Source organism: Cebidichthys violaceus, unplaced genomic scaffold, assembly GCF_023349555.1.
Source record: "Cebidichthys violaceus isolate CVI_PGR_0920_01 unplaced genomic scaffold, fCebVio1.0.p SCAF_46, whole genome shotgun sequence".
NCBI classification, from domain to species: Eukaryota; Metazoa; Chordata; class Actinopteri; order Perciformes; family Stichaeidae; genus Cebidichthys; species Cebidichthys violaceus.
The window spans coordinates 1904068-1918228 of NW_027176661.1; the positions used below are offsets into that span (position 1 = coordinate 1904068).

General features: G+C 39.9%; 1 protein-coding gene across 1 annotated transcript; it reads left to right on the top strand.

The window, feature by feature from the left end:
• Nucleotides 1-5728: 5728 nt before the first annotated feature.
• Nucleotides 5729-11336, top strand: LOC137886843 (potassium channel subfamily K member 4). The gene is made up of 6 exons (XM_068729499.1): nucleotides 5729-5917; nucleotides 8248-8362; nucleotides 8502-8662; nucleotides 8765-8951; nucleotides 10010-10152; nucleotides 10243-11336. Exons 1-6 carry the CDS (start codon nucleotides 5729-5731, stop codon nucleotides 10849-10851), a joined length of 1404 nt encoding a protein of 467 aa, XP_068585600.1. The 3' UTR covers nucleotides 10852-11336.
• The last annotated feature ends 2825 nt before the right edge of the window (nucleotides 11337-14161 follow it).

Consider the following 14161-nt stretch of genomic DNA (forward strand, 5'->3'; position numbering starts at 1 on the left):
CATTTATCATCAGGTCAATCAATTTGAGTCTGTTATTCAAGTGTAGCTACTTCTCAGATGGTCATCCCTCATCAGATCTCTTTCCAAAATCTGTCTGTTTTTTTCCACCCTTTTTCTGTTTTTTTGGATGTTAATCCATTTACCTTTACACTGCCAGCTCAATCATACATTACATTAAAAGGACACCTGGAATTGAAGCCATCGACCTACTAGAAGTAAGCATTTTTAGATTGTCTTTTTCTTTGCATGTGTGACCAGGAGTTTGGTGAATGTCATGGCGGATCTTCTTTTATGTGGTGATCAGAAGGGATTGTGGAGGTAATGTACAATTATATGCATTTTTGATATCAGCAGGACTATGGAGTAATCTTAGTTTTTCCAAAATGTTAACTATTTTTCTATGATGATGAAGAATCAGGAGTTTTTTTAATTTATGCTGTCGGGGGGGAACGGGTGTAATCAATGCAAAAACTGCCACGTTGTCGAATTTTCTCCCTGAGTTCTCTGATTAACATTGATCACTGCATTTATAAAGAATCTTTATTCCTTCCTCATTCTGCACTGTGTCAGGATTTATGTAGCCACGGCAATAAGACACCTGTTTCAAGGGGGCTGGACTACGTTCAGTTTTGGTAAGAACAGAGAGACAGCAGCTCTCACACAGATTGAATTGAAGGAGCTAAATGTATTTTATAGTTTATTAGGAGAGTGCATGAATAAATCCAATTCTGCAACTCAGCAAGTAGAGACCGAGTACAAAGTATTTGCAGGGAAATACAGAGAACGTTGTTTAAAGTTCTATCTCATTATGAATTACGTGTACCCCACTATCTAAATACATTATGATATACTGTACTTGTCTAGTGTATTGCTATAATACTACGGTAATGTACCCGCGTCTACTTGTCATAACAGAAATATAATGTGCTAGCTCAATCACCAATTACTGATAAGAGATCCTCTGTTTAATACAGTTACTAAACTAGTAAATAACATATCAGTGTGCATGTCAAATATTGTTTATTTTATTATAGCACAAAAAAGTGCAGATTGTACAGTATATTAGTCTCTTCCTTGCTTAAACGTGTAAAAAAATCATCAGTATTTTTTAAAATATCAAAACTGCATTTATCCATATTTTATGTCACATGAAATCCCACCACTTTCTGTTCCTGTAAAGAGAGTAAAGTAAGCTCATGTTGCTTGGGAGGGCATGTCAAACATTTAATTTAATCTGGATGTGATAGATCTGCAGATATGCTGATCAGCTGATCAACAAAGCAACATCGTGCCATGGTGTGCAACTGACTGTCAGTTCCTGAAACGTTCCCAAAAGGCTTTGGTTATGAGTAACAAATATGGAAACAACTGTATCTCCAGTCAACAGAAGACCATTTTAATTTCTTTAATAAAAATAAATATCCATGGGATCCACTTTGGATGAATTTGCTCACTGAATCATGCTTAAAAATTAATAACCATAATACAAAGATGCTTCACGAACATCGGGTCTTAATGGCTTTTGATATGTTATATTAACTGAAATTGAATTGCATGTTCAATTTTGAATAAATAACATGTTGGCATATATATATATATATATATATATATATATATATATATATATATATATATACACATAGATGGTTACTGTCTTGCCATGTTAAATCATTTTGCACTGACCTTGTACTGTTATTTGTAATACCTCCAATTCGAAGTCCAAGTTCCTCTCTGAACAATAACTCTGTCCACCCCTCTTAGCCCGATATATTGCCCTGGCACACTTTGATCTTTACACTCTGGAAGCTCTGCTGAAGTTGCTGGCAGAAAGTTACTTTCGGCTCCTGATTAGGATGAATTTTATTGAAAGGAGAAGTCTTGGATTGTTTGACTGATTATTGATTGAACCCCATCATCCCAGCAGCTCTCGATATGACTCCTCACTTCCTTTGTGGACAGAAGCAACAACATCAATTCAGTCAGGAGGCAACGCACAAAAGCCTCGTCCAAAAAATGTGCCATTTCAAAATCAAATCATAATTTTTTATGTTCGATTAAACCGATGTGGCGAGCTACTCAGCATCAAATTCCCATTTGTGTTTTCGTTTAAAATGCTTATTTCAACTGAGTAATACATTTTAACTCCATGCCCAATAATGGTCGGCCCTGACTGAGCAACACTGGAGCAACTTGGCTTTGTGATCTTATTTTTTCTGTCTGTGCCGCCCATTTGTCTCTCTTTCAAAAAAGAAGAGACAATATTTATCCTACATTTCCTCTTGTACTAGCCTTCTTATGAAGGTGATAGTTTATTTAAGCCAGTTCAGTGAAGGTACAGTCAAATAACAGTAAATACTGCAAACATATATACAGTAATGCAACATTATACATGATATATATGATATATTTAGTCGTATAGCTTATATGAAGATAGTTTTTCCTTGTCATTGGAGAACATATATTACCATTTTTTGTGGTCAGCTGTTTGGTACAGTGGTGCAGTGGCAAAGGTATGAAGAACATTTGCAACAAGCATTTTTATTATTAGTCATTAGCAGATGTTAGCATGCTAACACGTTTAACTAAGATGGGGCACATGGTTTGCGGTATGCATCCTTTGCATCAGCATGTTAGCATTGTTATTGTGAGCATGCTAGCATGCTGATAGTAGCATTTTGCTCAAAGTGCTGCTGTGCCGAAGAACAGCCTCGAAGAGTATGTTATGCTGAAACTTGAAGAAGTCTTTTTTTTACTCATCCTCCCATACTGTGAACTACAGCCCACTATGGCCTGTAGTTCACAGTATGGGAGGATGAAGTTACAACAGTGTTGAATGGGAAGAAAAAAAATCCCTGCAGTTATTCAAACTGTACTAATGTATGATTAGGCTGACTATTACATTTAATAGTAACCAGGAGTTATTGTTTGTTTGAAAAGGAACAATGTTCATAATTCAAACAAATGTAAATGTACCTGAGTTAGCTGAAAGGCTAGGTTTCATCAGCAGTCCTTTGGCCTGATTTTTAGGCATCCTAGAATAATAACCTTACAGATTTGGATGAACATAGGAACATCTGCCTGAGAAACCTTATCCCCGCCCCTGCAAACACACACACACACACACACACACACACACACACACACACACACACACACACACACACACACACACACACGCACACGCACACAGAAAGAAAGAGAGTAGCAGCAGTTCTGTCAAGCAGCTTGTGTTGAAGATGGGACATTGAGAGCAGGGTGAAGGGTGGCTGAGCTTGGCTTCCCCCTGCAGAGTCGGCAGTCAGATCTCAATGAATCTCAAACATTGATCAACATGACTAAAGCCACGTCTGCATTGGACATTCAGTTTAACTCACAGGAGAAAAACTATGGAATAGGAAAAATTCTACGAACAGATATCATTATATAATGGCATGAACACATAATGCAGCAAATGAAGCTGCATTATGTGTTCATGCCATTATATAATGATATCTTTATTGTATAAAAAAAATGATCTAACTGAAGTCTGAAGAAACTAATAGATCCAAAACTCCATTGCCATCTCCACCTTCATCTGTGCTGCTCTCTCCCCACCTCTCTCTTTAATTCACTCTCTCACACTCTATATAAAGTCACTTCGATTGTGTATCTTTTTCCTCTCTTTAGTGCTCAGCAACAGCATCACTCCCCACCCACACCCACACATACACACACTCATGCTCACACACACACACACATACACACACACACACACACACCTCGCTGTATGCGGCTGCCTGAACTCATGAAACACCATGCATGAGGCGACTGGTACTCTGGATTTTTATGATCCTTCATTTTGAGGTAAGCACACATGGGCGGGAATCTCCGGCGGGTCGGTCGGTACTATATATTCTTACGGACCAGGAGGGACCCTAAGTGGTAATAAAACGGGATCACTACGGCTATTTCTCAGTTACAGCAGCAGCAGCAGCAGCAGCAGCAGCAGCAGCAGCAGCAGCAGCAGCACAGTTGGCACTTAATGCAAGCCATATTACAATTTTCTTTTGTCTAGTGGTGTATAATCTGTCTGGCTCTCTGTGTTGCATTCTGTGGTAGATGTGCAGCAGATAGCTGCTGTTTTTAACTGTGTTGTTGGGCCAAAATATGCTTCAATGATATATTTGGTGTTGGTAGAATAGTTGATCATTGTTCTCTTTAAGGAATTCATGAACTACTAGTATATTGTTACTCACATCAATCACACGTATGTATGTTGTATAAGTCTCCTTGTATATAACAATGTAAATCCTAAAAACCAGCCAGTATCGGTATGAGTTACTCTGCTAACTTGTGGCTGTGTTGTGTTCAATTTGGTAAGTGAAGAGTCTCTTTGTGTATTCCCAGCAGCTGTAAAACTGTGGAGAGAAGTGTATATTTTGCTGTCACCCTGTGACAGTTTATTGCTTTAATTTCATCAGATCTGCTGACTAAAGCGCTGCAGCCACTGAACTTAAGAAGACGGGAGCTGGTTTTATTGTTCTGGCTTGCAGTCCAGCGTTGCAGAGTGAATTGGAAATGGCAAGCTTACTGGTCGAAATGATAAAAAATCTTTCCCTCTTAAATCATTTCTGAAATTCGGGGACAAAAGGGAGTGTCGGACACGTCTATCAGTTTCTCGACTCCATCGCTTTAACATGGCAAAGATGCATCGGAGTGCAGAGCCTTGGCTCCAGTTTCAGTTTTAGATAAGAATGCGTCTTGATGACCAACATCATCACACTGACCCAGGTTTTACTTCCACACATCTAGAGCTTCTGCTTCTCCAAAGATACAACGATCTCTGAAGTCCATATCTGATGCATTTGGAGGTATTTTTTACCACAACTGCTGATCTGCATCACCTAAAGGAAATACATCTTCTTCTCTGAGTGTTTTCTCCACCCTGATTCTAAGATAACAAAGCTGAACCTTCTCTCATCACAATCTAAAGGCTTACAGTGTGCATATGATCAGAAGATGGCTACAAATAATGTGTAGCCATCAAGAAAAGACAGCAACAGGTGGATTTGGTACCGGAACATGAGCTGCATGAGCACTGCCACGCCTGACAGCTTCACCTTGTTGTTGCCTGTCTCTGAGGATCATCCTCACTATTGACACCTTTTGTGAGAAAGTGAACGTATAGCTGTTCTTCTCTTAAAATCTCTCAAAAGCATTGATGTAAATTCCGTGAATGCTAAAATAGCATGTGGGAATATGTGCCTCTGCTTCTATCTAGTGTCCCCTCCTTCGGAGTGTGAGGTGGATGGGCTCCCCACTGGTTACGGATCCAGGGACTCCATCCTCAGGCCTGGTGACAAGGACTGGAAAAGACAAAGGCGTGGGCAACTAAGGCGGATTGATAGGTAAGGTAAACTATTATCTGTCTGTGTGTTGATGACATGGATCATATACTGTATCTTTCTGTACGAGTGCAGTCAAATCTGTTCAAAGTGTCAGGCAGGTCAGATGACTGGCGTTTTAATCAAGGATGTTTCGTTGACTGTGTGTCAGCAGTGTGGTGAGGCCCGCGTCCATTAAATGCCTCATGCGCAGGCGTGTAAACAGCCTGGGTTGTTGTCAGTTTGAAAACCCCTTGTGTTTGTGTGGTTGGTGATGTTTCAGCTGCAGCAGCTGGGATCCAGGCCACACCAGTGCCGAGGCTGGCAAAGGGATACAGCAGCCCGCGTTCGGACTGAGTAGAGCCATGCGCTGCTCCACCCTGCTCGGCATCCTCACGGGGGTGCTTCTCTACTTGGTGCTGGGAGCTGTGGTGTTCCGCTCCTTGGAGGCTCCGCGAGAGGAGGGCAAGCACATGCAGCTGCTGGACGTACGCCGGGACTTCTTGTTGAACTTTACCTGCATGGGCCCAGACGACCTACAGACCCTCATAGAGGTACAGCAGATCTTCTCCTGACATGTCTCATGACAACATGGATTTAATTTGGGAGCCCTTTGGGGGTCTTCACCCCCAGTTTGGTAACCACTGAAAAGTATTATAAATAGAATTTGTGACCAACAATAATGCCTCAGTATTTACTTCCTTTAATTGCCATGCATAGTTCAAATTAGATTTATAGATGACTTTGCTGGCTGAAAATTTTTTACTTTTTAGTGAATTTTGTACTAAAAAAGCTGAGATTCAAACTGATATTTGAAAATAAATTGAGGCTGATAATTTTATGGAATATGTTTTTTATTATTATTTATTATTATTATGGTGTGGTGAGATTTTTTGTGTGTACTTTTTCCTTCTCACTCACTATTGGTCATCTACCTCTACAACAGGTTCTGAATCTTAGACGGCCCACATCTCGCTAAAAATACATTTTGGCCTGACTGCTTCACGTTTTATATTCACTTGGAACTCGCTTGAGTTTGACAATGCAACTTATGAATCAGTTTTGTGGATCTTCAGGGTGACCCTTCAGATTGATGTGGCATTTGGATCTGTGGATAACAGGTGTGGTCTGAGCAGCTATGTAATGATGGGTCAGCTCTAGTATGTGTGTGCAAGTGCATGAAAGCTGAACGTTATGAGCCATGTTGGCAACCGTGCTGGGATTCTGAGATGTTTGTCCTTGTTCCAGAATGAAAGTTGTATATCACTGTTTTAGCTATTGACATTTGCAAAAAGGTCACTGAAGGGACTGACGGACATGACAGATGTAAACAAGGTAGTCACATTTTGTTTTTGATTATTTAAAGAAAGATGATAAAAGATCTGGAGCGCTCCTTCAGTGCATCCTGTTTACTGATTAAATGAAAAGACAGAAAGGATAATGAGGCAATTTATCATAGTTCATAATATTAGAATGGAATGAATGATTATTTTTGGAACCCCAAAGTGTTCAATATTAAGCAAATATAAAAATACATTGTTTAAAATACATAAATGAAACTAATTTGTGTAATAATTGAAGAAATCATTGTTAAGAAATGATGTTTCATCAATTATTTTCACGATATCTGAATTTTATAGTTTTATTACACATTTTATTTTATAATGTCAAGTTTCATGATTGTGTTGCTGTCAACAGTCACCATCCCTTTAACTTTCAGCCAATCACAGGCCCTCTCTTAAACTAGCACACCTGTTACTGACAAGAGCCAATTAGCTCCAGTCAGCTAGAGCGATAACAATGCTGCTGCTGTGAATAAACACAGTACACAAACTAAACCTCTTTAGCTTTTTTAAACCTTAGCATTAGCTTACCAAGGCTGTTAATGCTACCAACCTAGCCGGTATAACGAGCTAACTGTTAGCAGTTTCTAGTGTTAGCAGCAAATCTTTCCACATTATTGTAGTAATAGAAATACATTAATATTATGAACATTTATTGTATCTATTGTTAAGTGCTGTCAGAAAAAAAATGGAAGTCATCCTGTTCATGAGTGAACCAAGCAGCTGTCACAATTCTTCAGACGTTGTTCTGGTGAACAAGCAGTGTGGGTCAGGTTTCACTGAAACAATGTCAGCTGATGTTTCAACAGGTCCTCAATAGATAAGTTCCTTCCTACTACTATCTGTTCTCAATTTGACTAATGTAAGATCAGGTTTAGTGAAGTTCAGCTAATTTCACCACTTAAGATGTGCTGTGTTAGTTTGGCAATTGGTAATATTGGCCATGCTTACACTAATTAGGAGCTTCAGCAATTCAAGTGAAAGCGCAGTTGGAATCATAAAACAGTAGAAATCAATCCATTTTCCCAAATGAGTTGGAACAGACATATGCAGTGGCGTCAGTCCAACAGACAGTATCAACCAGACACAGCTCTGCCTCTGTGATTCTAAATTTATTAGAAGTAATAATGTCTGCAGAGACCATATTCAGTCACAACTTCATCATAGTCAGCTTTAAATTCAGAGTTAACAAATGTCTTCAAGCACCAACAGACAGAAAACAGATAATTTGATCAGGAATCTGTGCTGGCACTGGTTCGATTCACTCGGGACAGAATGGAGCCGACACAGTCGTACATCACCAGTCACTTCTTTGTCACTGACTTCCTGCTGCTGATGCCATGACAATGCATTTTCTACAGCATTGCTAACATTACTGGATTATTTAATTGGATAACAAAAAGAAACTCACACTCATATTTGTGCCTTTCAAGATGTCAGAAATGAATCGTGTGGGCCAATTGACTAGTTTGTACGATTTTGGCTGAACTGTTTCATGAACTAACCACCAAACTCTTCTCTTTTCTACTTTACAATCCCAGGAAGTAGTGGAGGCCGTCGGTGCAGGAGTGGATCCTAACAGCAACTTCACCTTTGTCAGCCAGTGGGATCTGGCCAGCGCTTTTTTTTTCTCAGGGACTATCATCACAACCATCGGTGGGTGTCCAATAGGAGCATTATGCCCGCAAACATAAAATCTGATCAAATAGGCTGCTTGTGAGCGAAATCACTTACATTTTTTACATTTTGTGTCCTCAAATCGATTAATCTTCCACCTCTCGCCCCACATGTTAAGGTTTTGGAAACATCTCTCCCAAGACAGAAGGAGGGCAGCTGTTTTGCATTTTCTATGCCCTGGTGGGAATCCCGATGTTTGGTATCCTGCTCGCTGGAGTCGGAGACCATCTGGGTACTGGGCTGAGGAAAGCTGTTGCCAAAATAGAGACTCTCTTCCGGGTCAGACCTTCAACGGAGCTTCCAATGTCTTCTTTGCTTGCACTGCACATGTACTTCCTTTTATTTGTCTCATCCCACTGTGTTGTTTCAACCTGCTGACAGAAATGGCGTGTTAGTCCAACCATTGTGCGAGTGATCTCAGCCGTCCTGTCCATCCTGCTGGGTTGCCTGCTCTTTGTCGCTGTGCCTATCCTGGTTTTCCAAGAGGTGGAGGAGTGGACACTGCTGCAGTCGGCCTACTTTGTCGTTATCACCCTGACAACAGTGGGGTTCGGTGACTATGTTGCAGGTATACAACAGTAATTGATTACCCATGTTTCTTAACATAGCTTGCAGTGGTGTGCACAGACTCTGAAGCAACAAAGGGGGACTTTACCATTAGGCTTGGTAAGGCATGTTTACATACAAAACATTTAAGTTATGTTTCCATTCTAACGTAATGTATATTTATACACCTGTGCAATAACTTGTAATGTATCACTGTCATTGTGGAAATACAATAAATGAAATCTGCATTCAAGAAGAGAGAAAGAAAGCAGGAGAGAGAAGATGCAGCCACATGCTGGTCCCAGAAATCTTCAGATCCCTTATTTAACGGGCCAGTGTGTATCATCTTGGGGGACCTATTTGCAGAAATGGAATAAAATATGAATAACTACGTTTTCATTAGTGTAATCACCTGAAACTAAGAATCATTGTGTTTTCGTTAGCTTAGAATGAGTCCATCTTATCTACTCAGGGAGTGGGTCCTCTTCACGGAGTCCGCCATGTTGCGCTACCGTATTCCAACAGTAGCCCAGAACGAACAAACCAAACGCTGGCTCTAATGAAAGGCTTTCATGTTTTTACGTTACCTGAAGGCCACCGTAGTTCTATGACGCGCTTGTGAAACTGTGCAAACTGCTGATAGCTGATCTTCACTGGACATAATTTAATACACAGATCAATAAATATTTACTCTTTGTGTGAAGCAACTAAAGTGAAAACATAGTTTCTGTTTCCGTCTTATTTGTTTATATCTGATTTGCGCTTCCTTTTGCATATTTTTGCTTTTTTCATTGAATTTATTGATCTGTAAATGAGTACGAACATGACTTAATTATCCACCCATGAATATAACTGTCATTTGTAATGCATTAAGTTCACTCAGTACAGACAATTTTCATTTACTTATAAATAATTCAGGATTACTTTCTTGTAAGAGATGAATTATTGATGATCTAATATGCTATATAGTATCTCCTATCTTAAATGTTTATTTACTCTGTAAAAAAAGTTGAATGGCTGAATAAATGTGTTGCCTTTACACATTGCTACTACAAACTGTGTCTTTGTATCTTCTCAAAGGGGATTCAGGAAAGGCGGGGAGTGACCACTGGTACAAGCCTTTGGTGTGGTTCTGGATCTTGCTGGGTCTTGCCTACTTTGCATCTATCCTGACAATGATTGGTAACTGGCTTCGAGTTCTATCCAAGAAGACCAGAGCTGAGGTACTTCTCCTTCTCTCATGTCTGTTTTCATCATTGTCATGTCTCTGTCACTTCTTTTCCATCATCTCTGGTTTTATCCTCTTCTCTCAGATGGAGGAGCTCCGAGCCCACGCCACTGACTGGACTCAAAACATCCAGAACATGTCGGTGGATTTTCGCATTCCAGGAAAAATTGATGACCCCTTCAAACGGCGTCGGCGAAAGCGTCGCCACGGGCCTCCCAGCAATGGTCACACGGTGTCAGCTAACGGGGCCCCTGAGGGGAAAGAAGAGCAACGTGAGAGTCAGACAGAATCTGGATCTTACTCCTCTTCCTCCTCCTCTAATGAATCAGGGTCTCGATCAGAAACAGACTCTCAGGTCACTCAGACAGAGCGAGTGCCTGAAGAAAAAACTGCAGAACCTGAAAAGGAGGAGACTCCTCCAGATCCCCACCTGTCTCAGCCTCTGGACTACTTTGGGGAGAACCTTGCCTTTATTGATGAGTCTTCAGATGCCCAGAGTGGTAAACTACATTTGGATCCTCTGCTGGATACATCACAATCCAACTGTGCACGCTCTCGGACGCCCAAGAGGAGACGTCAAAGGAGACCTGTTCCGCAGAGAAGCCCCAAAATCAACGGCTCCGGCCGTGACAAGAATGAGCCCAATGGAAACCCCCAACCAGTTCCAGGTCTACCAGTGAAGCCTTCAGAATGAAGCTGAAAATAGGAACTCCACTGCTAGCACAAGTATCGCCCTGAGAGATATGAAATGTGTTCATGTTCTGACAAAGGAGTTGTCAATGTAGCAATTTATTTGTATATATATGTACTGCTTACTTACAGACACTTAAGATGAAAACATGCAGCAGAAGCCTTGGCCACTTGTGGTTTGCATTTAATGCTCTTAGCATGCGAGTGTGTATGCCTTAACCAAAGATGATGAAGGGATTTGTATGCCAATGTTCCCATTACTTTCTGAGGAGTTACTGCTCTCTACTGGGCCTAGACAGAAATGCACTACCACTCTTAACATGAGGGTTCCCTACCTTTTACTAATAAAATAAATTGTGCAAGAAACAAGAAAAGCAACCAAAAAAAACATGTGGTTGCCACAGCAGTGTGATGCTCATGTTAAAGAGAGGCAGCGTTGGTCTGAGACAGTTACTCTTGAATCCTGCCAACAAGTAAACGGGTACTAAACAGGCTCTTGTACATCTTTGGTATGTTATAAAACTTTTTTTAAATACTGTGTACAACCATAATATTTGCAGTTTGATGGCCAAATGCATTAATCTGTACTGCATATATGTAATAAAGATTATTATTTTTTTTTTTTTAAAGGAAAGCTGCATTGCGTCTTAAAAGCATGTTTAGCATTTTTGTTGTACTTTACTTCATTTTTAAAGATGCTGTTCCAGCACATTTGCTCTTCTGGGAAACATGATAGTCTGTTGAACAAACTTTTTTTTTTATCATCACATGTTGGGTTAGTGCCCTGGTGTACCAAGAATGGCCCGGCATACATGAAATAGTAGGTCAACATGTCTAACAAAGCTGAGCATAAGAGAGAGGTGAATTGTGATGGGTGTTTCCCAGAGACCAAACCAGGATCTGGTTACAATATGTGTCCCATAGTATATCTGTGTATCTGGAGGTTTTAGGGTCTGCCCTGCAGCTGGTCATAGAATCACACAAAAATGCACTGCACCTGTTGGTGGCAGCGTGAGCCTCTTCTAGGATGAAACCAGGGACCCCGACTTTGTCATCATATAAAAAGTAAAATCCACTACTTGTTAAAGATTTCTATTACTATAATGTCTAAAGAACCCCTCAATTGGCAAAAGTTTAACTGGAATCCCTTTCTAATTTGGCAGGCTGTTGTGAAAATCATTTAGGTATTAATAGCTGTTATATTCAGACAAAAGATTAATTTAATCGTAATGACTTGAAGAATCTACAGCCATGCTTGACCTGATGGTGGTGCCAGAGGAAAGGTCAGGGGATCCCCGAAGACATTATAATTCATCCTCCAGAAACCATGAAAGTCTGTAGGAACACTCATGGCAATCCGTTGAATGGTTGTTGAAATATTTCAGCCTGACACATCGACCGACACTGGCATTCCTGGAGCAGCTAAAAACGAAGCTACCAAGAGGATCAAATAAGGGTTTAAACTGATTCCATGCAGTATCAGTTTCTAAATGAAGTTTTGCATTTGTCATGGCTGTGTCAGTAAACTGAAATACAGGCCTTATTTGGTGCACAGAGAGGGAGGTGAGGATGAAAACACTCATGTGGCTTTCACGATCACTACAGACCGGCTTAGGTTGGTGGAGACCAGGTCAGACGTGCTGCAGAATTTGAACAGCATACATACAGTACCGTATTATGGATGTACTGTATAAATGCCCTTTAGGTTGTCAATATGGCCCTTTTAGCGTGTGCTGTCGCTCCTAGGTTGATCCATGTAAGTGATACTCCGCTGGAAACTCTACCTTGGTGTTTCAATCTGGAAATGACACCAAGGACAAACATGATGCCGCAGCAAACTGTATCTGCAGTTCTTTTGTTGTTTGTGTTTTATTTTTATAAAGAAAAGTCGATCTTACAAAATATCGGATACATAAAAGTTGAAGTTGATGGTCGTTTATGATTACCCCCCCCCCCCTTGCTAAGTAAATTAATGCAGATTTTTTTCTCTTTGAACACAACCAGCAGATGGCACACTGACACATTTCCCTCCCTATGAGAGTCCAGGACTCATTTATATAGCATACTTTCTTATATCCAAGGCTTTTGACGGAACTTTCGTTTGTTGGTTAGTGTATGAATGAATTTGAAATGAGACAAATTTGCGCTCTGCATTTTGTTGGTGAGTGAGCAGAATGTTATGGTGAGTAAACAACGTGTTTTGAAGGAGCAGAAACCAAGTGACTTTTCATCTGCCCATTACAAATCTGACACTTTACTGCAGGATATGTAAAAAAAAAAAGGCAGCATTCTGGCATTGCAATCAGGAAGTCAGCAGGCAGTGATGATGTGCTGTGGCAGTGGGTGACCTTTTACTGGAGGACACACACTCAGCTGCTATAACGTCATCAGTTCCGCTGCTGCGGGTCCCCTTGTGCTGCCACTAGAGGGCAAATTAATGGCCAGTGTTAGTAGTGCTGATGTAGGCGACACTCCTGACCTGGACTCAGAGGGAAAAGCCACCCTATATATATATATATATATATATATATATATATATATGTGTATATATATATATATATATATATATATATGTATATATATATATATATATATATATATGTATATATATATATATATATATATATATATATATGTATATATATATATATATATATATATATATATATGTATATATATATACACACAATACAGGTTTGATGACAGAATCACAGACTGCAGTGATCATGTCATTTAGAAACAAATCCTGGAACGGTTAGGAGGACATTTTCTATAATTCACAAATGGACACTCATTGGATGAGATATCTTAAACAAAACCTCTTTGCACTCACGGAATTAGTCATTGCAGTGATGTGAAACTCCATCAAACCTGATGGCATTATCAAGCCATGCTGCTCTGATCTCCAGTATAGTGAAACATCTGTCCGTATTTATAGATCCTAACCTTAGTATTGATAATTATTATAATATGTAAAGGCCAGTTTTACGATATTTTTTCCCTTTAAACTTTATACAAATGCTGTTATAATACGACTATGTAATAAGAATAAGAATATATACATATTCTTATTAAAGTAATAATACAGACTTTGAACCAAAGATTGTTCCGCAAGGACAAATTGAAACAAGACCTGGATCTAGTAAAACCCTTAAACCCACTGCGTTCAGGCTACTATGCAGATCAATGTGTTTAAAGAATAGGCAGAGACTATGTTCTCTATCAGTTGTGTTATCCATGACTCACGGATGCAGTGCCCAAATGCTATTTGTGTATAGAAGGCACAATGGCGTCTTGGTATTTATGTAGCCTAT

Bases quoted from the DNA above. Each gene is read 5' to 3' on its own strand.
- LOC137886843 (XM_068729499.1), top strand. From the start codon at position 5,729: ATGCGCTGCTCCACCCTGCTCGGCATCCTCACGGGGGTGCTTCTCTAC. The intron at 8,663-8,764 runs GTCAGACCTTCA...ACCTGCTGACAG, and splicing joins AAATAGAGACTCTCTTCCGG to AAATGGCGTGTTAGTCCAAC. The intron at 10,153-10,242 runs GTACTTCTCCTT...CTCTTCTCTCAG, and splicing joins CCAAGAAGACCAGAGCTGAG to ATGGAGGAGCTCCGAGCCCA.